The sequence below is a fragment of the Condylura cristata genome, unplaced genomic scaffold (assembly GCF_000260355.1).
Source record: "Condylura cristata isolate star-nosed mole 26May11 unplaced genomic scaffold, ConCri1.0 scaffold00007, whole genome shotgun sequence".
Classification (NCBI taxonomy): Eukaryota; Metazoa; Chordata; class Mammalia; order Eulipotyphla; family Talpidae; genus Condylura; species Condylura cristata.
The window spans coordinates 21,808,398-21,834,829 of record NW_004567108.1 but is presented as its reverse complement, the minus strand read 5'-3'; the positions used below and the strand labels follow the sequence as shown (position 1 = coordinate 21,834,829).

General features: G+C 39.7%; 1 protein-coding gene across 1 annotated transcript; it reads left to right on the top strand.

Moving 5' to 3' along the window:
- The first annotated feature begins 2,372 nt into the window (after positions 1 to 2,372).
- LOC105853343 (2'-5'-oligoadenylate synthase 1A-like) lies at positions 2,373 to 26,065 on the top strand. The gene is made up of 9 exons (XM_012721754.1): positions 2,373 to 2,531; positions 3,411 to 3,597; positions 5,942 to 6,132; positions 8,958 to 9,124; positions 13,225 to 13,349; positions 14,012 to 14,107; positions 20,093 to 20,282; positions 24,954 to 25,163; positions 25,802 to 26,065. Exons 1-9 carry the CDS (start codon positions 2,373 to 2,375, stop codon positions 25,956 to 25,958), a joined length of 1,482 nt encoding a protein of 493 aa, XP_012577208.1. The 3' UTR covers positions 25,959 to 26,065.
- Positions 26,066 to 26,432: the final 367 nt, after the last annotated feature.

The window sequence follows — 26,432 nt, the reverse complement described above, 5'->3', positions numbered from 1 at the left end:
TTTGGAGACTATTTATCTTATTTGTATTACACACTAGCTGTATTAAAGTTTCTTTCCATTCATGGTCTGTGCACAAGAATATTTTCTCTTGATGTAGCAGATGGCAGAACCTATTTAGAATGATAGGTTTGGGGGTTCTGTGGGTTTATGTTGGGCTTGAAAAAAATCTCACAGCTGTGATCTGAGCACAAAGGTCCTTCCTGTTTGTGGTATATGTACGCCCATGTCACCCTATGGAACAACAGTGACAGCCAAAGACCGTAATGACTGGAAACAGGACAAATAGCATACATTCTAGACATGTGTCTCGGGTGAAGAAACCTTCCAATGTAGTTCCATGAATGCTCCAAAGAATCCTGGATGTACCCACTATATCAGTGGTTTTCAAGAATTTTTTTACTTCTCCTTGGACAAAGACTGAGAGAAAATGAGTAGATACCACCGTGATTGCTGTGTAGCAAAGAAAAAGAATGGATCAGAGAATAGTGTCTTTTTAATTTGTTTAATTATATAAAAATCATAAACACACAAGTATATGTTTAGTTGTAACAAATGTTTCACAAATCTTTATTTGCCGTCACTATATTCAGTATTCTCATTTTGTGGTATTTGATTTTCTTTTTTAAAAAAGATTATTTATACATACAGAACTGGGGTACAGGCCAGAGGTGCATGGCCAGTGAGAGGATTCACCAGAGATAGAGTGGGGAGCAGAACAGGCAGATCCACGAGATACACTGCTGAGGGGAGCAGCAGGTGGGCCAGGGGAGGTCTGCTGTACCATGAGGGTCACCTCCGGGGCAGGCAGGAATCGAACTCATGCTGCGTGGCTTTAGCTTCTTAGTGCTGCGCTTTAACCCACTGCACCACCAGGGAGGGCCCTGATTTTCTTTTAATGCTGGTCACAATCTACTAATTTTGTTTCACATTTTCCTGGCAGGACTAGAGATTCTATTTGGAGAGCTGTCCCACAGTGCAGTGAAAACTGCAGCTCAGTAGCAGAGTATTCAGCTGCTCGAAATTTGTTTGACAGACTCCAAATCACAGTTTTTGCCAAGAATGGAAACAATTCTTTTTTTTTTTTTTTTCATTTTATTGATATATTGAACTTGTCTCTACTTCGGATTAAAGTTTAAAATTTAACTACAGTGTGATAGGCAAAGTAATGCCTACCCCATCAGGTCTCTGTCCTAATCCCTAGAATTTGTGAATTTCTTACCTTACATACAAAGGAGGGGAATATGCAGATAGCATTAGGTTGTTAATTAACTGACCTTAAAATGTGTGATTTTCCTGGATTATCTAATAGCGCTCAATGGAATTACAAAGGCCTTAACCATGGAACAGGGAGTCAGAAGAGGTGATCAAGTGTGTGAGCAGGAGGGCACTTGCTTTTTCCAGCTTTGAAGATGGATGAAGGGGGTGGGTTACTTCTGGAAGTGGAAAAAGCAAGGAAGTGGATCTCCCCCAGGAACCTACAGAAAGGAATGCAGTTTCCCCAGTGCTTTGATGCAAGCCTGGTGAGACCCAGGTCAGACTTTTGACCTACATAACTGAAGATAACGATTTCGTGCTTTGAAACTATTAATATCTGTGATAATTTGTTATAGCGACATGCACATAATCTACAAATGCAGGTAGAAAAATCTAATGTAATCACTTGCCTTGAAACTAACTACAAATCCCATAATTCTTACCTGTGAGGAAGGATCTGCAGCTTCAGATAAATTACAAGTACAAGTAGAGTTACTTGGCAACCAGAAAAATAAACAGTTTCAGAAGCAGACGGCCAGAGTTAGGATCGCCAGCATTTTCTTCCAGACTGTTTCTCTTGGTACAGACTTCTGCTTTGTCCCTCTTTAACTGTTTTACTTTTAAAAAAAATCAATAATATCAGTAATTTAAAAGATAAGTATATATATATTGATTTAAGATTATTTTTTCAAATATGGAAATTCAGTGGGTGCTAAAATGTGAAGCAACAATGGCTCTCAGAGAATCCCTAGGTAAAGAAACATTTAAGTCAGCACTTACAAATGATATTGGGTGACTGGTTCATTTTAAATTCTTTTTTAAAAAATGTGCATACATGCTTTCATTAGCAATTTTGCAGGTGTTTTTGTTGGTTTTACGGTTTCCCTAGTGTCTGTGAACCCAAGTTACATACTGTTGAGCTAGATAGATAGGATCATAATCTCATATTTGATCTTATTGAAGGATAAATTTCTTAGGAAACATTCATTCTTCTGAGGAGAACAATTTAGCACCATGCAAATAATGTTGTCTTTATTGTAATTCATTGTGAAAGGAATAGATTTTCTTCAAAGGATTCACACTTTTGTTTTTGTCATCAGTAGGTTTGCTGGTAAAGGATGTGGGCTCTTCAGTCCTATAGCTGTGAGCACTGTGGGAGTGACTTCATCAGTGACCGAGCTCTGAAGTATCATATTCGACAGAAACATCTGGGAAAAGTTCACTGTGAAAAATGGGGCCAGGAAGTTCTCAGGGAGAAACTCCAAGATCACAGTAAGGTATAAGGAGGTGAAAAATTTGGGAGTGCCCCCACTTTTTTTGAACCACACACACCATGCATTTGTTGTTTGGTTTAGGTACTTTGTTTTCTTCATCCATGTTAACAGGAAAACTAAAAGCTAAAGCAAGAACTTATTGCCACTGAACAGGTGGTGGAATGCAAGATGCAGCTGGGAAGGGACCATTTCACGGGACTCCTGGGAAGGACTGCAGAATTCTCTGGAAACCGTGTCATAACCAAGGCAGCTGAAGTTACTTAAATTATTACCCGACAGGGCTTGGTGGGGTTAGAGGATTCTCACAGTCCTTGAGTTTTCCTATTTTTTTTTAAAATAATATATTAGTTTATTTTTACATCATTTTGTGCATTTTTCCATCTCAGTTGTAATCCCCTTGGGCTTCCCATCACCGAATCACCCATGTGCCATCACCAAAGTCCAGTGCATTTCCCTCCCCCCAAGTTCTCCTATTTTTAAAGTGACCATAGAGATAAATACTTCCCTGCTTCCTCCTCAGAACTCACAAATGTAGAAACAAAGACTGAGTTAGGTTCAAGGATTTTCCCATGCCCTGCAAATAGTGGGTGTCAGAAAGAAAACACTAGAATATCTTTCTTCTGATTTTTAAAACAAGACCTAGTGCATTTTAGAAAGTCTCTCCTTTTCAGCACTGTGGTTCTTCTCATGGTTCACTACTTTATTAATCAACAGCAGTTTTCCATCTGTTTCAAAAGAACTAATGGTCTTTGCTCTTTCGAGAACTCAGAATGAGGATTCTCTATGCCTGTGAGTGGGAGCCTTTAGTGAGAAGCCAAATGAAAAACAGCAGATCTTTCAGGTTACTCTTACGACTCCTGTGAAATCTCTTCTTGTTCTCAGTCTGTGCATGACAGCTCTACCGTGGTGACACATAAGCTAAATGGGGAGAATTTAGAAGAGAGGAATATGAAGCACACGGCTAAAAAGATATCAAAAACCTGCAGGATGTGTTCTAGGCACTTTGGCACCGTCCTTGGTCGGGAAAAGCACGAGATACAAGAGCATCACTTCACAGCCAGTAAAAGAGGTAAAGGAGATGCCAGCGCTTCCCTCTGATGGGCTTTGCAGACCTGAGAAACCTATTTGAAAGGTTCCTTAGTGCAGGCATTACATGTTGTTTATGGAAACAGGACATTGAGAAGGAAGAGGCTAGACCAGGATGTGGCTTGAGATGGCACCTTTTGGGGTGGCAGGGGTGCAGTATAGTTCTTTGGAGTCACATGCAGAGAAATAGAAGCACATTCCAAAGAGATGACACCACTGGAAATGGGATTTTCAGGGCCTCTAGCCAGCACTAGTCAGGGTCCAGGCCGGAAACAGTTTTGTCCCTGTCAAAGTTAACGACAATAGGGTCGTCCCTGTTGGCACAGTGAGTTGAAGTGCAGCACTATGAAACTACCCACAGCCACTAAAGCTCATGTTTGATCTGGAGCCAGGGAGCTGACCCAGATAGTACCACAGACTTCTGTTGTCTCACCTGCTGCTCCCCTTAGCAGTGGATTTCAGTCAATCCGCCTGCCCTGCTCCCCACTCTGTCTCTGGAGAGAGAGATGCCCACTACCCCACCTCTGGCCTGTACCCCAGTTCTTGTATGCATAAATACATAAATCTTAAAAAAATTAACCACATTACAAACAATAATTTAAATATTAAACATTAAAATGAAAAAATATTTTAATTGAAAAACTAAAAATAGATGTTGTTCTATCTACTGCTCTCGTTTTTATGCTGTGTCCTTTAACATGGTTGATGCTTTATGAAAATACCGATTTATTTAAAAAATTCCTAGAAAACAAAATTGACTTTAAACACAAAGTATGTCACTGAAAGGTGACCAATTTTTGATGATCCTTAATGACACAGTATGTAAATTGATTGGTATGCCACATACAAAACAATCAAAGTGTAAAAAATCCAACCAAAGCCCATTCTGATAAACCTTGAATTAGGGACTATGTGTTTCCTGAGTGCTGATACATAGTTGCTTGGTCTGTTTAGTTCTGAATCTGTCCTAATTTCCATTCTGATTTCTTCTGTAATCCATGACTTATTTTAAGTTGTTTTTTTTTTGTTGTTGTTGTTGTTTTTAACAATGTGGTTTTCTGATACTGATTGCTCATTTAATTGCTTGGTAGCCAGAGAGTGCAATCTGTGTGATATAAATTCTCTGGCATTTGTTCAGCTTTTTCTATAGCCAAGTATATATTCCATTTTTGTGACTGTCCCATGTGTACTTGCAAGGGAAAATCCAATAGAAAGTTCATTCCCAGAGAAGATTAGTGATTTTTTTTTTTTTTACCTCAGGGTAATTGAGCCCTCTGCTAGGGCCACTGTAAAATTAATTCTCAATGATAACATGGATTTGTCCTATTAATCCCACTGAGGGTTACTCTCTGATTACAGATTTGTAGGGATTTTTTTCTGACCCACCCAATGCAAACATTATGGAAGTTTTCGTTACTGTTGAAAGGAATCAGTCAGTATATACACCCCCAAATATGCATTGATAATTATTTTATTTTTGCATAAAACTGAGGTGTAGGCCAGAGGTGCTGGGTGGGGGATGGAGTGGTGAGAGGATTCTCCAGAGACAGAATGGGGAACAGAACAGGTGGATTGAAACAGGTGGATTGATTAAAACACACCGCTGAGGGGAGAAGCAGGGAGACAGAATAGGTCTGCTGAGCCTTGTGGGTCACCTCCCTGGCCAGGGATCTAACTCAAAAGGTAGCCTAACACTTACCAGTTTCATTGACGTGCTCCATTCACTGAATCTAGTGGTTTAATCATCCATTTCCTTCGATGAAGGATAGTTCAGTTTCATCTGCTCTCCTCTTTTAGATAAGCAACTCTGATATCCTCATTTTTAAAAATGTAGTCTCTACTGAATTTTAGATGTTGGCTCAGTTTTTTGGTTTGTTTGTTTTTTGATAATTCTAGGCAGACCAAACCAAAGATAATGCAGATCAAATGTGGTCTGTGGGCTGACAATTTGAGACCTGGACCTCTAGAATAGATGAATCAGTTTGGAATTCTTTACCTGGAATCATTTTACTAAAACCTGTTATTATACATGTTTTTCATTTAGAAACTTAAAATAATTTAGTAAATTGGGGGCAAGGTTTTTTCTGACATAAACCTGTGTGAATAGCTCAGCTTTCTAAGAAGTCTGCCATTTCTTCTTAGAGGCCTTGAGCTAAAATGTCAGCTGAGCCAGAGGGTGTGCAGAGAGATGGGACTCCCTGATACCACAATAAGGAGATCTTGGTGATTAACTTGACAATTTGCACCCAAAATTGGATTTTTGCCTAAGATACACACTATCAGTTTCTGGGCAGTGATTATCAAGTCCTGATTGTTTTGCTATGCAGCCCAAATGTCCACAGGATTTTCACCTCATAATATGTTGGAGTGTAAAAATTCCCAAGAGCTACAGAGGTTTGCAGATGAAAAAATTCGACCTTCCCCTGGTCCTCTGAGTGCTGCTTGTGCAGCTGAAGTCAGTGCTGTGCTCCAGCTGATCCAGGCTTGCTTTCCAGTGCCAGCCTCCCGAGTAATCCAGGTAATCTGAGCCCCCAGCCCCGTGGCCAACCCAGAACTCCTCTTCCTTGTGGGTAATGCACATCACTGGGACAGCGCCACATGTTCAAAGGGCAGCTTTGCCTTCTGTGTGAGGTAACACAGGCCTGCCCCGGCCCTTTGAAATGCCAGGCAGACTGCAGGCTGGCCAAGCAGGAGTTAGCCGTGCAACAGCTGGAACCCATTAAGGTTGGCAGTTTTTGCCCTGGGGACAAAAGGGCCTTTACATTGTTAGGGCCAAGGACTTGGTTCTCACTTGACCAGTATTTATTTATGCTTAAGGGAATTTGAGGCAAAGGAGGCTAGCCTGCCCCCTTGGGACCCTATTTTATGCCTGAGAAAACTGCCAGTGTGGCAACTAAGTACCACACTGGTGAGTTCACTGTCAGCTTCGAGATGATCCCCGTATTCTGAAATGGTTACCCATAGAGCACAGGGCCGCTTGGTAAACATTTTCTTGAAGGAAAAAAAACAAAACAGGTCTCAGTGCTGGGAGAGTTTTATTCTGAAAATTTATCTGTTTCTCATGGTAAAACACACATCATTGTGATAAAGCCATCTTCAAACCATAGTTTATTTAAAAGCAAAAATTAGTGTTCAGTATAATTCAATAGCAAATATGAGTTATGAGTATGATCAATTCTAACCAAGGTAGCAATGGTTAAAGCCTAGAAAGTTCTTCAACAGTGATAGAACGTAGGCACAGAGCTAGGAATAGAGAACCAGAATCCTGGCTCCAGTCCAGCAAGAAGAGCACAGATAAGGGCTAGTGACCAGTTAGATTCCAGAATTGATGTGGCCAGTATTGGTTCTTGAAGATTGATAGTACTAGTTAGCATATCGTAAAGTTTCAGGTTAAGGAAGCTGCAAACTGTATTTCTCCGATGAGGTTTAGGTTTTGTTGATTAGTTTCACCCATTTTGACTGAGTCTAGAATGAGTTAAGTAGTGGGTTGAACAGTATGGCAGAAGGCACCTGTTTTAGTTAGTCCAGATGAAGCAGATGCCGAATGACTTTGGAGTCAAGGGTTCTGACGATGACTTGTAGCCTCTGGATTTAAAATAGAACAGAGTGTTTCTGTTATGGACCATTGCAGAGGCAGCTTCTTGATTCCTAGATCTGAGCTCAGGCTGTCTGTTCTGGAACTGCCCTAATAGCATTTAGATTCTAGGCACACTTAGGCTGGGCAATAGGGCCCAGTGCAGGCCAATTCTACAGTGTTGTTCTGAAAGTCATTTTTAAATGTTAGCCTAGAGCTTATTCTTTTAGGTATTCCAGTGATTCCCTGAAATAAATCCCCTCTTGCTTATTAAAGTAACGGGAATGTTTTCACTTACATGTGACTGCACTGTGGCACTCCCATTTGGAAATGTTGCTCTTAAGTATCCTCTATCATCTTCTGCAGTGGTGGTATACATACATGCCTTCCCCTGTCACCTCCCCAGCTCTTGTTGGTTGGTGGTGTTTGTTCTCCTGTTTTCTTTAATAGTAAACAGTTTTCACAATTCATGAATTCTCCCCTCTGGCCAAGCTACTGCTTGTTCTTTGGGTTTTGAGCTCAGGCTCCTACCCCCCACCCCAGTTGGTGAGATGAGGCACTTCCTGGCTCCTTCAGCACTACACAGAGCCTGGCTGAACTGACTGCTGGAAGTCCTGTAATTAACATACAATGAGTGGCAGAGAATACAGAGTTTTGAAATGATTTCTCATTTTTTGTGGTTGCCTAAGTTACTTTGTACCACATCTTGCTAAAGAACCTCCCTTGTGTACTTGCAACCTATGGTTTTCCTTGAACACAGAAGAAGACAGACATGTTGCTAATTAAAGTTTTGACTTTTATAAAGTCTTACTTAGTCAGAGATTTGAAGTGAATACTCAAGAATTATCATAACAGAATATTTTATTACAATCATGCATGATCTATCGAGGAACATCATAAACTAACATCTGCCAGAAACATCAGTCACTTAAGGTTCTAATTCTCACAGGTGTGGGTTGTGTGGACACCTATGCCCACCCAGGTATCCTCTGAGGGCTGCCCCCTGTAAGTCCTGAAAGGAGTAGTGAGGTATGGTAGATAAGTACAAAGAGGAAGAACAGAATAGAGTCCAGGCACTTAGAGTGTCTAACAAAGAAGCCTTTATTGGAGTGCTCCCAAGTGAGACTCACTCACCACACCCCTCCCCCCGACTCCCTCCCCCCCCCTACCAACACACAGTCTCCAGCCAGACTCTGGTGGGCTTTTAAGGGCTACTCCCGGTCAAGTATGTGGGAGATAGGGGCTGGGTGCAGCTGGACCGAAGGTGGGAAGATATGATTGGTTGTTTTAGATCCTTAAAATATGGGGCCAGTTCTGTGCCACTGTCTTCAGGTGCTAGTCAAAAAGTTAATGCAAGGACAGGTTTGAAGACCCCTTTTCCTGCCCCCCCCCCACATTTTCAGGAACCCATGTGTCTCTTGGGTGACCTTTCAAGTTCCAGGCTGAGTTCTGTGTGCTTAATGACACTAACTCTTGAGATGGTGGATGAATCCACCCATTGATTTTCGGAGAGTCTGAGGATTTCTGGGTCTAATCATTTATGAGGATTCTCAGGCCTTTTCTGCATATGGTGATTTATCTTCTACAACTGAAGCTAAATTCTTAGTAGAACGTAATAGAGGTTCTTTCTATGTGTGTTAGGGGTAAGTTAAGGGTAAAAAAACACATATTCAAGCACATCTCCAATATTATTTGTCTCGAAAACGCTACAACCTGAAGTCTGTGGTTTACTCCACATTTTCTCCACACCTCGTCCTTTGTTCCCACAGGGTGGTTCTTTTATAAAGGGCACTGACACTAAAGGGTACTCTGAGATTGATGTCGTGTTGTTCAGTGATGTGTTTGCCAATGTGAACCTTTGCAAGAAACAACTGAAAGAAGGACTGGATGCTTTGAGGAAAAACTTGAAGCAAACTTCATATGGAAACAGGTCTGGGTAAATACTTTTCTGTGAATTATTTTATTCCACAGGTGGAAGAGACTGCTAAAGAAAGCTGAGCTAGGCACAAAAGAGCATTATTGAGAAATAATTACTTGTGTCTGTTAACATTAAATTCTTGGGAGAAAACTCGGATAGATTGCCCCAGAGGCATTTTCTTTATGACTAGCTAAACTTTCGATGAAATTTCACGAATTTGAGATCCTATGATTTAAAGACTAATTATGTCTTTTCCAATGCACCTTTATTTAATTTCCATCCCCTTAGCTGAAATCTGACTCTGAGGAATGCAAACAGGAAGGGGTGGGAAAGTTGTCTCCAAGTACCAAGAATCATTGAGACGTGTTCTCTGATAAACATTCCTTTCAGCGATGTCCTGGGGTCTCTGGCTGATGTGGCTGACATTATACACAATGTCTCTTTGCTCCATTGTTGAACTAATCAGGTCTGTGTTTTTGGTGAGTTCCAAAAAAAAGGAAAGAAAGGAAGGAAGGAAAAATTCCTGACATGTTGTTATTTATTTTTCTTTCATTTTTACATTGCTAGAAAAAAATTTTTTTTTCAGTCTAGGGAGTTATGGATGAAAAAAATGCAAATGGCTGTTGTAAAGTGAATAAAACATTTTCTTGAGAAAAATATACTAGGCTGTGTGCCACTTGAATTCTAAACGAAGATCAATGTTTTAAAACAGTGTCTCAGAACTGCTTATTAATTTACATAATAGATTCATTACCAAGCCCTTGCCTCAGCTGCATATAGCAACTAGCTTGACTTGCCTTTTAATGAAAAACACTACCTTTAGGAATACCAAACACCTACTAAATTGTGGTAGTTAGCAAAAGACGTCAGATGAACAGCATGGTAGGGACTCTAATGAAGCACACTGGGGTTGGAAAGGCTAAAAGGGAAATGATGGAGTTTCATACGCAGTCACACTTTTGGACAGGCAAAGACCACCTTTTAGAAAAAAGAAAAAGAAAGAAATGGGAGAACGTGTTTTTCATTTTTACCCATTGCCTCTTCCAAGTTTTCCCCATTAAATCTATAAACTATAGGAGGGTCCATTATACCATTATTACTATTATTTATCAAAACAGGACAGTTAATGTACTCAAGGGCACATTAAAAATAAAGATTAGGGTATACACTTATCATGGTAACCTTTAGTTGAAATCAAAATCTTTATTCTTCATTGTTTTGTCCTCAATTTCAAACACCCTCATTGATTCGGCCTCAGTTCCTCTTTCTCACCTCCTCTGGAGCCTTCTCCTGGACGAAATGCTTGAAGTTTTTATTTTGTCAGACTTACAGAACAACTCTTGAAGTAACAGCCCTGAAACACTTGGTTCATTTATTCTAATTGTTCCTGACTGAAAACAAACTCATTTTGAAACCTATGTTCCTACTATTCTTTCAACTCATTAAATAACCTAATTTGAAAAGCCTTTGAAGTTGAACGGAATCCCCAGGTAAACACCATCCCTTCCTCTGTGCCTATTAAAGGCCTGTCCCTTTTTCAGGGCTTTTCAAAGAGCTAATACATATTCAGAAATACTTTACTCCATATTTTGTACTGCTGACTGAATCTGTGGCAGATGAGGAACATAACTGCAGAGGAAGATTTCAGGCTGAATGAGGAGGAGAATTGGAATCAGGAAAAGTAGGCAGATTGTCTGAGGCTTCACTTTTGCTGGTCTCTCTGCAGCAGCTTTTTCCTACTTTCTTCTCTGCTATTGAGAGCAACAAGAAACATAATGTGCTTCATTCGAAGGGAGAATTTAATTAAAAATGGAAAAGAAGCAGATATGCGAGCCTGACAGTTGATGTGACTCCCACCCACAAAGAGAGTAAAGATGTTTATTGTTTCAGTTGATACGTGGGTTTTGATGATCTATTGTTTGTTGCTGTTATTTTTAAAGCTATTCAGTTGCATTATTTCGAAAAAGAAAAGTCTTTCTTTTCCTTTGGAACTAGTTCTCGTCTTAACCTGCTAGTAAGAGCAACTGTTCTGTGTCAGTCACTTTTGGGTTCCTGCTCGTGAATAAAATCTCAGGAGACTTTGGTGAATAAGCTCAAGGTACTGGAACTCATTTACACCCCAGGAGCACTCTGCTCCTCTCCTGACATACCAGTGTGTTTATTATTGAAAACCATGGCTGGCAGGGTTGTGTATTCTGAGCTTTTAAGGAGAGAGTGGTGTAAAATCTGTGCCGTGTCCACACTGGTGGTGGGTGTAATGGATTTCTGCCCATGATCTCTTATTTCTTTACTGCTTTGATTTAGTGATCTTGAAACAAGAATGTCTCTGTTATATTTTTAGGTCAGATCAACTTAAGTCTCTCCTCTGAAAAAGTAGGCCTTTCCAGCCATATTGCAGGACACAGGGTTGCTTTTAACTCGGCTATGAGCATGCCCCACTTTCACTTGTAATGATAGCTGAATTCTTTGGGGATACTTATTGAACAGTAAATTTCATGTAAGTTAGCCAAAGGTAGTGGTGACATTAACCTCGACCCATTAGAACTGACCTGACTCCCTAATTGATTCAATACCACGTTCAGGCCCTCTGGTATCCACAAGAGTAAGCAGTAAACTCCATCATCTAAGATCACGTCTCCCAAACATATGGTTACCAGGTTGGACATAGCAAGAGCCCCCTCTAAATTGTGGCAGGAAATATGGACTACTGGTTTATATTAACCTCACACTCTGCCTGACTGAGAGAGAAGGGTATACTCGTGAGGAAATTAAGGTGAGGGAATTTAATAGTGATTTAATGAATTCCTTTTGTGGTAAATGGAACCAAGTAGAACTTCAGTCTTAATATTTAAAATGTATTCAGTGTTTATAAATTTTCAGAAATATATATTTGAAATGAAAAATTAAATAATAATTTCATTATATAATATGATTTCATTTTGGGTAAAAATATATATATGTGGGCCCTCCCTGGTGGTGCAATGGTGCCAGCTGCAGCTGCCTCAGTGCGAGTTCGATACCTGGTCCCGGAGGTGACCCAAATGGTGCAACAGACCTCTCCTGCCACACCTACTGCTCCCCTCAGCAGTGTACTTCGTCGACTACTGTTCGACTCCCCAACTCTGTCTCCAGATAATCCTCTCACCACCCTTGCACTTCTCACTTGTACCCCAGTTCTGCATGCATGCATAAATAAATCTTTTTAAAATACATATATGTATACATGTATATATTTATTTTTCATTTTGACTGTCTCGTCTTATAGTTCACTACTTCTCTCTTCTGTTACATCTAGTTGTTTGCTAAATTTATAAAGATCCAGATTTCAATTATTATGTTTTTCAATTCTAGAATTTTTGTACGTAAAATCCAGCTCTTACTTAATGTTTCCTTTCTCCCCTACTTTCACTATGAATCTCACTTTTTTATTAAATACATTAATCATTAAAATCCTTATCTGTTTATGCCAATATTTGGATCACTTATGAGGTCTATTTCTATAATTGACTTTTTCTCTTAGTTTTAGAACTTTGAAGTCCTATCTATTGGATTTCTTTGACTTTTCAATAAGCATTGGTCTCCTATCAGCAAGTAGAAGCCTGATCATAGTTTTTAAAATATTTTATTTAATCATATTCATGACTAACAGTATCTTGTGTTCTAATTCTTATTTAGTTAATAACTTACTTGAAAATTATTTATTAATCACTTACTATGGGCTAGGTATTATGGATAGAACAGTGAATAATTGTGTACATAATTATTAGATAAATACTATGTTGCTAATTGGTATTTAAAGAAGCATAAATCAGGATAAAGGGACAGAAAATAGGGAGGTAACTTTTGTATGAAGAGTGGTCAGAAAAAGCTAACTAGTGTAGTGAGACCTGAATCTTGCCAAGGATCAAACCATAGGAAGGACTTTATGTTATTTGAGGTTCAGGAACAACAGTGCAATGGTTCTGAGAAAGTAGCATTTCATCATGGGAAGTTTAAGAAATAGCCAAGAGTGGCAAGCTAGACAGAGGAAGGAGAAAACCCATGGTTGAAAATCATCTAGTGCTTTTTGTTTATAGATTTTCTTTTTCTCTCTCATACCATTATTTTGCTTTCTAAAGGATCCTAATGGGGAAAAGAGCATCGTTGTCCTTAAGGTTCAATTTTTTATGCAGTGGAAATCTTCACAGTCATTCTTTTGAGATCATGACCTACTATGATATCCTGGGCCCTAAACCCTCGACAGGTAAGATGTATTTGTCTTATGACATGGGAAAGCTGTGCATGGCTGCTTATTCAACACATAGTTAGTAAGGATGGATCTCATCAGCACAGTGTTGAGTCAGGCATCAGAGGCAAGCTGCTTGCTGACTCTGAAATGAAGCACTTTGTGGTTTTAAGGAGACACTTATGCATGCTTTTGCCTCCAGTTTTTAATTTAAGGAGTATGATCAAGTGTTACTCTTTTTCTAGCATGATTAGAGTGGAGAAGGAGCATGCAACTAGTATAAACTTGGCCTGCGAGGAGCTTCTTCATGTAACAGGAATCCCAACATAGCCAGGCTGCATTTGTACCAGGATCGTTCACAATCTGACTAACTCAAGGGAGTAAATGAGATCAGGGACAAAGCTGTCAGTTGAAGTAACAGATTATTGTTGAAGAGGACAGTGTTTAACGCTCAGTCTTTGGGAGAAAATCTTACCCCCTAAGCAAGTAAAAACCAGAATTCTTTCCAAGATGTCTATAAAGGCACCCTGAGCTCAAATCCACACAGCTTTGCCACCTACGTGGCAAAGAACAGCTCTGGGGTTGCAGCATGAAAGCCAAGGGGCCCACCGTCACTCTGAACTGAGAAGCTGTATGGGTAGACATGTCTTGATGAACTCTAGGTTCCTTTCTCCTGGCAGGAGAAATAGCACCTTTGGCAGGTGCGGCCGCCATTGCTGACAGTGCTCTCTTTGGTAGGGCCATCAGTAATTTTGGTAGCAACAGTCACCAAAAAGGTTGGACACAGCACAAATGAGCAGGAGAAGGGGGCCTTCTTGGTGGCACTTGGGGTTAAGTCTCAGCACTATGAAGCTCTCGGCAGCCACTGCAGCACAAGTTCAATCTCTGGCCAGGGAGCTGACCCATATGGTACAGCAGAGCTCTCCAGTCTTGCTCACTGCTCCCTCAGCAATGGATCTCAATGGATCTGCTCCCCACTCTGTCTCCGGTGAATCCTCTCACCCTCTGCACATTTTGTCTATCCCCCAGTTCTTCTATGCATAAATAAGAAAATATTAAAAAAAAAAAAAGCAGAAGAAGATAATGGCAGGTGCCCTGTTGTTCAGAGTGCCTTGCCTACAGATTTGCATATGCTAGTCCCTAAGGGGATCTTAAAGGGGGGGGGAGGACTTGAGGGAGTTGGAACTCCTGCAAGAAATAAGAAGTGATATGGACAGTCATAGAACAACATTATTCATTGTAATATTTTTTTCCCTAAATGTGTGTTCTCTGGAGAGATATGAAATATAAAATCTAAGCAATTTTTAAGAAAAGGAGGGTCATGTGTTTTCATTTTAGACAAGATTAAGATCCTGTTATGAACTGAATGTATGTTTCCTCCCCCCAAATTCATATGTTAAGTCCTATCGACGGTATTAGGAGGTGAGGATATTGGAAGATACTTTTTAGATGATGTTTGGGAAATGGAGCCTCCATGACAGAATTTGTGACCTTATAAGAAGAGAAGAGTTGCCAGAGCTTCCTCTCTTGGTCACGTGTTAACTTGAGCAGAAGCCTCCATTTCCCTGGGGAATACATGACTTAAATGTAAATAAATGAAGAGATCAATAAATTATTTGATATCAACTGCTAACCTAGAATAACAATGCTTATTTTATATTGGGTCACAATTGAAAATGTCACAGCAACTATTTACTTTATTACTTCAAATACTTTCTGGAATACCTACCATGTACCATTAAATTTTTACAATGGATTAGGTAGGAGATCAAGATTTTTGTTCATATGAGGCACGCATTTGTAGTGGAAGAAATTATGGGTCACCAGTCCTGAAATATTATCTCATAAAGCTCTGTATTCTCTCTTAACTCCATGTCTCTGAACAGGGTTTCTGCTGATATATTTTTTCTTAACCTGTCCTACAGTCTTGAAACTTTCTGTCGACTTTTCAAGACTCAACACAGCTATCACTTCCTCCTCTGATCTTTCCAAGACAAACCTCTTCTGATTTCCCACAGTCTTCTAGCTATATCATTGAGGCAGTGTAATGCTCTTGGGTTATCCTTGTGTACAAGTTTGGTTTCCATTGTATTTTGACTCCTTGAGGATGAGGTTTGTCTTATGGCTACCACTGGGTAATTTGATAATATTCATTGATAATATTTTTTAAACGAAGGGGATAATTTTCATTCTACCCACTCCTAGCTAGATTCCAGAGGAACATGTTGAGTTTTTTGACCTGATTTTTTAAGCCTATCAACACTGTTGAAATATATGCTGTTCATATGAAGATTCTCTGTCGTGCTATCCTTGTGTGTACTAAATTGTAGAAACAGTGTTAGGGTTAGGGGTACACTGAGAATATCATTTGGTGAGGTTTATAATTTGGAGGAAAGACAGATTCATAACTAGGTCATTTTCTCATAACTTTATCTAAAAACAGAGGTATGAGGGGGTTCTGAGATAAGGTAGGACACTAGAAAGGAGATTGTGGACTCAGCCCAACCTGAGGTTTTCAAAAGTATTTTTTGCTCTGATAATGTTGCTGAGACTACAATATTTGTTTGTTTGTTTTCATGTTATGATTTATTCAGCACCTATTATGCTTGTTGTGTAATTTTTTTAAAGATTTACTTTATTTATTTATTTTTTTAAAGATTTATTTATTTGTACATACAGAACTGGGGTACAGGCCAGAGGCTCAGGGGTGGTGAGAGGCTTCACCAGAGACAGAGTGGGGAGCAGAACAGGCAGATCGACGAAGTACACTGCTGAGGGGAGCAGCGGGCCGGTCAGGAGAGGTCTGCCACGCCATGTGGTCACCTCCGGGGCAGGTGGGAATCGAACTCATGTGCAAGTGGCTTTAGCTTCTCAGTGTTGTGCTTTAACTCGCTGCGCCACCAGGGAGGGCCTACTTTATTTATTTATGCATATAAGAACTGGGGTATAGGCCAGAGATCCAGGGACCGAAAGGCTTCACCAGAGACAGAGTGGGGAGCAGAACAGGTGAATTGACTGAAATAAACTGCTGAGGGGAGCAGCAGGGAGATAGGAGAGAAGAGGTCTGCTGTGCCATGTGGTTCAGTTCCCTGGCTGGGGATAGAACTTGTGCTTCAGTGGCTGTGGATAGCTTCATAGTGCTGCACGTTAACCTCATGCACCACCAGGAAGGCCCTCGCTGTATAATTCTTGTTGCCCTATAATTAGCCCTGTTCATTCTGTATGAGAAACTAAAGGGATGATGCTATCTGGATATTAAAAAGCAGAACCTTAGAAAATTGAAGCCTGCAGGTAAGTGTATGGTAGACACAGGAGCTAGGGTACAAATCCAGGTCCCTCTGGTGATGTAGATTCTGCAAAGCTACATAGTGGAGACAACATACTGACTGGGCTTGTCATCATATCTCAGATCGATTGCATGTTAGCTATTCCTAAGTCATGGAAAACCTCAAATCTTCTTATTATTTTTTTAAATTTTTGAAACAGGGATGAGAAAGTTACTTCCCAAGACAGTTGAAATAATTAAAGTATGAGATTTAATTTGAAATTATGCTGCACGTACTTATTTCAATGAATATTTATTAAGAAAAGGGCTTTGTTTTTGTTTTTGTTTTTTGTAGCTAAGGCTTTACTTTTTTTTATTTTTTTTATTTTTTTTAAAGATTTATTTATTTGTGCATACAGAACTGGGGTACAGGCCAGAGACTCAGGTGTGGCGAAAGACTTCACCAGAGACAGAGTGGGGAGCAGAACAGGCAGATCGACGAAGTACACTGCTGAGGGGAGCAGCGGGCGGGTTAGGAGAGTTCTGCCACGCCATGTGGTCACCTCCGGGGCAGGCGGGAATCGAACTCATGCAGAAGTGGTTTCAGCTTCTTAGTGCAGTGCTTTAACCCGCTGCGCCACCAGGGAGGGCCTAAGGCTTTACTTTTAAAAAGTATTTTGTGTAGAAGAACTGGAGTGTAGGCCAGAGGTGTGTTGGGTAGAAGGATTCACCAGAGACAGACTGGGGGCGCAGAACAGAAGGATTTACTGAAATACGTGTCTAGTGGGGAGCATCAGGCAAGACAGCAGAGGTCTGCTGCGCCATGTGGAGTTAGCTCCCTGCTTGGGGATTAAACTCAGGTTATAGTGGTGAGAGCACTGAGAATTATCCCCTAGGCCACCAGAAATGCCCAAGAAAATATATTTTAGGCTCAGATTTTTAGCTTCTTACCATAAAGCTCTGTGTTTTCACAAAAGCGTTCTATTTCTGCATGCAGACGTCAAAAGCACAATTGTCAGAAACCAGCAGTTCTTGGAATTGTCTTGAGGATTTGAGGTTATATCAGTAGCTTTTGAGCTAACGTGTCTCCCAGAGGAGCAGAAGCATGTTTTTACAGCGGCTTCTAGGCTCCCTAAGTTCTTGAGCACAGCTGTATGAAATGAATTGAAAAAGACTGAAGTTATGTAATTTGCTCCTCTCCACTGAAGCTGGGAAATGGATTGTACAGAAGATGAGCAACTCAGATAAGTCCTAGGAGTCCAAGGAATTTTAATGGTTATCTAAATATTGCTAATAATTGTAAGAGCAGACTTAGATGATTACATCAAATCTTTAAAAGGATCTCAATGTTCTTCCCTGCGCTACTTATATATGTACTAGGCAATTAATGGCAAGGCCTGTGTGCCACAGGATAGCGCAAAAGCCATGAGACTGAGCACGGACAGAATTGATCCTAATTTCAGATCCGCATCATCATCCTCACTTGGAAACTGGTTAGGACTATAGGTTCTTGGATTCTCCCCAGGACCTACTCACTCAGAAACTGCGTTGCAAAAGATCCCCAGGTGATTCTTACACTCATTAAAGTCTCAAAAGACCTGAATTAGCCACTGGTTTAGAAGCACACAGACACAGAGGGAACTTGTAATGAGGACACAACTTCTTAGTTGTGTGATTTTCGGGAACTTACTTCACCTACCTGACTTAATTTCCTCATTTGTAAACTGAAGATAATGTTGATTTCTACATTGCAGGATTGTTGAAGAGTTGTTTTAATAAATATAAAACACTTAGAATGGTACTTGATTCATAACAAGAGCACTAAGTATGCTTGTTTTACAAATGATGATTAGAGTTTAAATACCTCAATTAAGGTGCACATAGTCAAAACAGAAAATTGTGGGGCCCTTCCTAGTGGTCCCTAAAGCATAGCCCCATGAAACTATCAGCAGCTGACTCACATGGTGCCACAGACCACTCCTGTCTCACCCTCTGTTCCCCCACAGCAGTGTATTTCAGTCATTCCACCTGTTTTATTCCCCACCATGTGTCTGGTGAATCCTCTCACCTCCCATACCTTTATCCTGTACCCCAGTCCTTGTATGCATAAATAAATAAATCTTTTTTAAAAAAGTGTAAGCCTAAAAAACAGCTTAAGGTAGAGACCACCAGCTTGCGTTCCTACTAATAAGGAACCTTCAAGGAGGTTCAATGTTGATTTAGTAGTGATTTTGAGAAGGGAATCTCTAGACTGCTCCTTACCAGGCAGATAGAAAAAAGTCGTCCAAAGTCTGCCATGTCTATTGTATACCAAAATTTAAGTTAAACTAGTTGATGACTTTTATTATCATAAGCCATAATTTGTTTCAGTCTGTTTACTAGGAAATACATAGGGCCCCAGTAAAATGGAAAGGGCAATTTTAGTAGTTCTAATGACTCTTGCCTTTTAAGTGTGGGGTTGGAATACTGTTTATTAATAATAGCATTTATGAGAATATTTGTTCATAAGTAATTCTATTTGGTTACACATAGTTGGCACAGGGATTTGATTTTATTCTCTAGCCTGCTGATAATCAACTGATTATTATCTCTCAGATTTGACCCTAACTGGACTAGTCTAAAAGGACTACACAGATACTCTTGAAATTGAGATTCCAGATAAAAGCATCTAGGCATTATTTTGTAAAATGAATTTTATCAGTGAAATAAAGTAACCGGTCAATTAACTTTAATATGTATATCATAGAATCTACATTCTCCACAATAAGTGAAAGGTCTTTGTGTGACAATTGATTTGGGCAATTTTAATAGATTATAGATAAAAGATAGTAAATGTTTATCATCCAACTAGAATGAGCACAATTTGATTTAATGGTGTTTTGTGAAATTGCAGGATTAAGCTATAGATGATTATTTGGTCACTCTTGCTATGTAATAGGACTTTCTCCCTCATTAATCTATCAATAACTGAAGCAGATAACTTTTTCAAATTGACCCACATCTTTTAGAATCTCCATCTTTATAGTACAATTAATTAATGAAGTGTCCAGAAAATAGAATCTCTTCTACAAGTATATGGCTGTAGATATAAATAATACCAGTGCAAATATTAAACAGTAGGGATTATATAAATTTTTGCATAGCTAGCATAATCACATGTGGCTATTGTTAGATGATATTTGACACATGGTTATCAGCACAGGCAGTGAAATTTGCGTTTGAGAAATGAACTTCCCCTAGCAACAGAGAGAGACTCTCTAGCTGACAGATGTTCTTGTACTAGAGTTTGCTCCATTTGAAGTGCTCAGGCTTTGTGGTATTGAAGCTTTTTCTTTTAACAACTTGGATAAACTGAAGCAACACTCCTAAGTGCAGCATACTGTTTTGTCTTAAGTCTGAATCATTGAAGTAACACAGCTCATTTGTATGAGGGGAAATCAGGAGAGGAGAGGAGGAGGAAATGCTCATGGTTGTCTTTGTTTCTTGGTGTTAACAGATTTAAAACTTCACCTTTACCGCAAGCTGTACCTCTGTGACGACAGTGATGAGGCACAGCTGTGTGCCCTGGCGCTCCTGCCCTACCAAGTGGCCTTTGTCAAGGCATCCATCACTAGGGTGAAAGAGCTCATTCGGTTAATGATCCATTGGTTCAGGACATCATTTGCCAAACCCACAGAGGAAAATAAGTATGTAACCAGTACAGGACACCACCTGAGCCCTTCTTTTTTCCTGTCTCTTTTCTTTATACTTCCTTTGGTAGAAGAGGGAATGTGTGTGTGTGTGTGTGTGTGTGTGTGTGTATGTATAAGTACATATAACTAGAGAGAGAGAGAAAGAAAGAGATTTAGTGGCATAACCAAATCATAATCAAGTAGATTGATGCTAAGAAGGCACAGAAATAGAAGGGAAAAGATAGATTGGTCTGATTTGAATAGGATATTCATTTAATATTTCAGTTCCTTGTATTTCTTCTGCTGTCGTGAGTTTTCTTTTTTTTTTTTAGATTTATTTATTTATGCATACAGAACTGGGGTAAAAGCCAGAGGTGCAGGGGTGGCGAGACAATTCACCAGAGCCAGAGTGGGAGCAGAACAGGCTGATTGATGAAGTACACTGCTGAGGGAGCAGCGGGCGGGTCAGGCCACGCCATATGGGTCACCTCCGGGGCAGACGGGGTTCGAACTCATGCGGAAGTGACTTTAGCTTCTTACTGCTGTACTTTAACCCACTGCACCACCAGGGAAGGCCCTGTAGTGATTTTTAACAGATATAGGGGGGTCCGTCAGTGGTGGACCCTCCCCCAACATCGATTGGCTCTGCTTCTCACTTGTAGCAGCAAACTAATGTATAGTGAAAGGATATGAAGGACACTCAGATACTGGTTTGTGTATTTTAAGATAATTTTTGATAAAAAGCGAACTAGTATATATTTGAATGATTCTCCCTTTGGAAGAAAAAACAGAGATGTAGATTTACTCTCGCATATTTATACATGGCCATTTTGTATAGAAATATGTCTTTCTTTCTATGAAGAAATTTTCTAATAATCTAAATATGTTCATCTGAATCACTGTTTATTTTTTAAAAAGATTTATTTATACATACAATAACTGGTGTACACCAGAGACAGACTAGAGAGCAAAACAGGTGAATCTACTGAAATACACTGGTGAGAGAAGCAGCAGGAGAGACAGGTAAGGTCTGCTGCACCATGTGGGTCAGCTCGGTGGCCGGGGATCCAGCTCAAACCAAAGTAGTGATGGCATTGAGACTTCACCCCTAGACCACCAGAGAGGCCCTCACTATGTTTATTCTGTGTATAATTTTATGTTGACCCTTAATGTCAAGATCAATCACTTTGTAAAAACAGACATTACTTCTATGTAATTGGCTTCTAGTTCTAAATACCTCTAAGCATTTTTTATTTTTTTTTCCATCATTTGCTTGAAGTACAAATTTATTAGTGAAATAGAAAAACAGAAGGACAGAGAAATAAAGCTTCTTACTTTGCGTAGATCACAGGTCAGATTTTGAAATCTAAGACATTTTTTGGTAGTGGAGAATGTTTATGGGTCTGTGAGAAGAAACTTTATCTATTAATGGTACAGAATATAACTCTAAGAACTTAAAAAGATGGCATTGTGTGGAAATTGGACCATGTGTGTCACAATATGGTGATTGATTTCCTATTTTTGGAGTGTAATCTGGTAACGTGTACTAAGAATTTATTAGGTGTTAAGGACATTAAAACACTCATACCACTTGTCAGCTTAATTCCCTATTAAGTAAAAACAGGTTAAAAAAGTAAAAAAAAAAAGTTTACTTATTATTTGGTTTAAAATAAAAGAGTCAAGGTCATTTACATTAAAAACATGGCATAAAAAGAATAATCAGAGACTTAAAATGGGAGTTCAGCAATAATTATAGGAACTTCCCTTGGAGAAAATAATCACATAAAAAAGTAAACTATGAACCCTCCCTGGTGGTGCATATGGTTAAATCACAACACTAAGAATCTAAAGCCACTTCAGCATGAGTTCGATCCCCGCCTGGGAGGTGATCCACATGGCAGACCTCTCCTGAGCCGCCCGCTGCTCCCCTCAGCAGTGTACTTCCTCAGTCTTCCTGTTCTACTCTCCACTCTGTCCCTGGTGGGCTCTCTCACCACTCATGCACCTCTGGCCTGTACCCCAGTTCTGTATGCATAAATAAATAAATTTAAAAAAAAGTATACTATATAAGCATATTCACCATAGTAATACTGACAATAATGAAAAGAGCAAATAAAAATAACTTGTCATGTAAATATCTTGAAGTACATTTCAAGACAAATTTGGGAAGCATGGTATAGAACATGGAAGTATTTATATAAACTATAAATAGAAAGAATAAGATAATATACATAAAAAGATAATGAACACATATCAGAGCTATGTAAATATATATGTAAACATGTTATAGAACGTGAGATTAAAAGTTTAATATTTAATTCTTTTCCTCTCCCTCTAAATTCACTTTCATAAAATGCAGAGAGCATCCTCTGTTTAAGCAATTTTCAGTCATGACTTCCTTTTGACTTTTGGGAGCACCAGATGGTTCCAGTGGAGATGGATTTTTAAGTCTTGTGTCCATTGAGAGAACATTGTGAGAACTGAGTTACTGATCACCTGAAATCTGGTTTGCTATTCAGTACTAAGACAAGAAATTTAATCTACTTTTATTTTTTCTATTTTCTTTATTGAGGAAACAATGACTAATAGTAATATAAGAAATGGAATGGTACCATTCCATTAGGGAAATAAATTGAATTATTTTGGTGATCTATCACAAAAGGGATTTCAATGGCTCATGAATGCCAAGGCAGCGGAAACACATTTGAATAACATCAACCAACATGAAATCCTGAACTGTTATTTTTTTCTCTCCCTTTAGTTTGTTTTTAATCTTCATCTTTAATTTCTATTTCCTCTCTAATGTGCATAAACTGCAACTTAAAAGACTTAATGTAAAAAAAACGTTCTTCTTTATCTCCAATCCCCACCTCCAAACAATATTCAGGGCATATTCATCAAATTGTGTTTTGCACCTATGTTTAATTTCTTTGAAACGAAAACAAATGGGTTTGCAGTTTATGTATTGCTTTTAAAATTGTTTTAAATGAATCTTTATCTTTTCATACCTGTTTAGAGATCTTCCTTAATTTTTTTAACGATTTATTTATTTATGCATACAGAACTGGAGTGCAGGCCAGAGGTGCAGGAACAATGAGATGTTTCACTAGAGACAGGGCAGGTTGCAGAACAGGCAGATCAAGGAAATACACTGTGAGACAGGAGGCATCTGCCGCAAGATGTGGATCACTTCCAGAGCAGGGGATCGAACTCGCACTGAGGCAGCTCCTGCTAGCTTGCAGTGCTGTGTCCTAACCCACTGTGCCACCAGGGAGGGCCGATCTTTCTTAATTTTTTAATTACTGCAGAGTACAGGTCACAGCCGTGTTATGTGTATAATTTGAGATTCAAATATGAGCCGCCTATGCAATATCATATATGCTGGTAGTCAAATGTTAGCAATTCAACATGTGATTCAATATAGAAATTATTAATGAGATATTTCACTTTATGTGTGTATGTGTTTGTCTTCGAAATCCAGTGTGTACTCAGGTCTCTAGTCGCATTTTGATGGCTTCTTATAGCCAGTGTTTACCATGTTGGATAGCAGGGTAAGAGATACATCATGAAACTAATTCCCTATTGATGAACATTTCAATTATCACAGTTAAAAACAACAACATAGTGGGCCCTCCCTGGTGGTGCAGCGGGTTAACCCACAGCACTAAGAAGCTAAAGCCACTTCAACATGAGTTCTATCCCAGTCAGGGAGGTGCAGCAGACCTCTCCTGACCCGCCCACTGCTCCCCTCAGCAGAGTACTTCGTCAGTTGGCCTGTTCTGCTCCCCACTCTGTCTCTGGTGAAGCCTCTCACTGTCCCTGCACCTCTAGCCTGTACCCCAGTTCTGTATGCCTAAATAAATCTTAAAAAAAACAACAACATAGCTTGAGCAGCGTAAGAATTTTTTTTTTTCTACATGGAGGTGCAGGGAGTGAGAGAATTCACTAAAGACAGAGTGGGGAGCAGAACAGGCAGATTGACTGAAATACACTGTTGAGGGAAGCGGTATGTGAGATAGAAGTGGTCTGCCACACCATGAATGCGTCAGCTCCCTGGCTGGAGATCAAGCTCAGGCCATAGTAGTGATAGCACTAAAACTTGACCCTAAGCTACCAGGGAGCCCCCCTGGGACAAATCAAACTTTAAATTGACTCCAGAAAATTGTATTAATTTATATTCTCACCCATAGAGTATGAAATGTCAATTTCTTCATCAACTTGCCAATGTTTGATACTATAGTTATTTTTTTACCAATTTAATTGGTGGAAATACTATTGTTGCTTGATAAGTAGTGAGACTGAGAATAGAACTTCTGTAAACTCCATGTTGAGCCTGAATTTTCTTCACAGAATAAAACTTTCTTTTTTAAAAAATAAAAAATTATTTATGCATACAAGAACCGGGTGCAGGCCAGAGGTGTGGGGGTAAGAGGAGTCATCAAAGACAGAGTAGGGAGAAGAACAGGTGGGTTTATTGAAATCCACTGCTGAGGGGAGTAGTGGGAGAGACAGGAGAGGTCTGCTGCACCACGTGGGTCAGCTCCCTGGCTGGGGATTGAATTCATGCTGCAGTGGCTGGCAATAGCTTGATAGTGCTAAGAATAATCCTTCTGCCGCCAGGGAGGCCCACTTTCTTATTTTTCTGGGTTAATGGAAGTAGATATAACCCTCCTTCTCCGTGTGTAGGTTCCGGAGACTTCCCTCCACTTACACAGTGGAACTCCTCACAATTCACGTCTGGGAGCTGGCAGGAAAGCCTCTATTCTTCAGCCTGGTCCAGGGAATGAGGGCGATCCTCAAACTTCTGGTTCAATATGCAGAAATTGATGTTGTTTGGCACAGACACTATCATCCCAAGTTCCCCATTTTTGTCAAAGTTAACCAGAAACGCACAAGGTAACTATCTTTTCCTATGTCCTTATGATATAAGGAACATGTTTGCCTGGGGCAAAACACAGAAGGGAAGAACACAGGGACTATTGGGATGAGTCACTGGAGCTCACATGGTGGGAGAACCATGGGGACTACACCTGAGGGGAGAAGGCAAATACTGTACAAAAATTAATAATAATGTAAGAAAATTAATTAATTAAAAAAAGAAGGCGGGAGCAGAGTCGCTTTACTGGAATTTGATGTAAATAAGAAGGCAGCCTTGACTACCACAGTCAATTCCCTTCGATTACTTCTCACAAGATTTTAATTCTGAAGTGTGAATTAAAAGGACTTTGAATAAAACAGATGGAGTGTGGATATAGCCAACAACATGAGGAGCAAAGTGAAGATGGAATATTGGGAAAAAATGTCTTCTCAGATGAAGAGGAAAAGGAGAGATAGTCAGAGTTAGGTGGGCAGAGGCAAGGTGCTATTTTCTGATAGGTGTGAGTAGTCTCGTGGGAAGTTGTTCCTTCGTTTCCCAGAGTCCGTCCGTTAACCAAAACCCTTCTTTAACGCTGACACTCCCCTCTTCTAAACTCAGTAAATTGTAAGTAGTTTGAGAAATGGGGAGTTTTCGATTTTTTGTTTGCTTGTTTTAGGCCATTCATCTTAGACCCTGTAAATCCTACTGCCAACCTGTGTGACAGCTGCAATGCCTGGGATGAAGTTGCCCATGTGGCCAGATGCAGCCTGGAGAAGCCTCTTTTCAACAGGGTGAGAGTGAGGGCCCCCTGGCTCTTCACAAACAAATGGTAAACTAGGCTGGAAGATTTTGTCCGTGGATACCTTTGGAGAAGATAAAAGGATGCAAAATAGTTTGCCAACTAGAACACTTCAGATGAAGGGCAAAATGTGGGAAACTTGTCTCAGTTTAATTCACTACTTTAATGACCCCAAAATTTGATGCATATTTATGTAAGTCATCATTTACAATATAAGGATCTATGTTTCTGCCTATAAGAGAAATGTAACCTCTGTGCCTGTTTTTCAAATCCATTCATTTTCATGCCAAAAAAAAATTTTTTTTAAATCCAAGTAGCTGCAATAAAGAAATAAAAAACTAAGTTTCCAGACCCATTGAGAAGAATAACTGATTGCCACAACTGTTTTCAATTGTTGGGATCAACTGTTTTCTTCCTATTAAGGAACATTAGCAGCTACCAGTAATGGAAGCCAGAGGCCACCAGAAATAAACTAGAGGAAATTTCCTGACTCATTTGCATGGCAACA

Excerpts from the sequence above, each read along its gene's own strand:
- LOC105853343 (XM_012721754.1), top strand. The coding sequence starts at position 2,373 with ATGTGGGCTCTTCAGTCCTATAGCTGTGAGCACTGTGGGAGTGACTTC. Across the intron at positions 13,350-14,011 it reads GGGCCCTAAACCCTCGACAG|GAGAAATAGCACCTTTGGCA; the intron begins GTAAGATGTATT and ends TTCTCCTGGCAG. Across the intron at positions 25,164-25,801 it reads GTTAACCAGAAACGCACAAG|GCCATTCATCTTAGACCCTG; the intron begins GTAACTATCTTT and ends TGCTTGTTTTAG.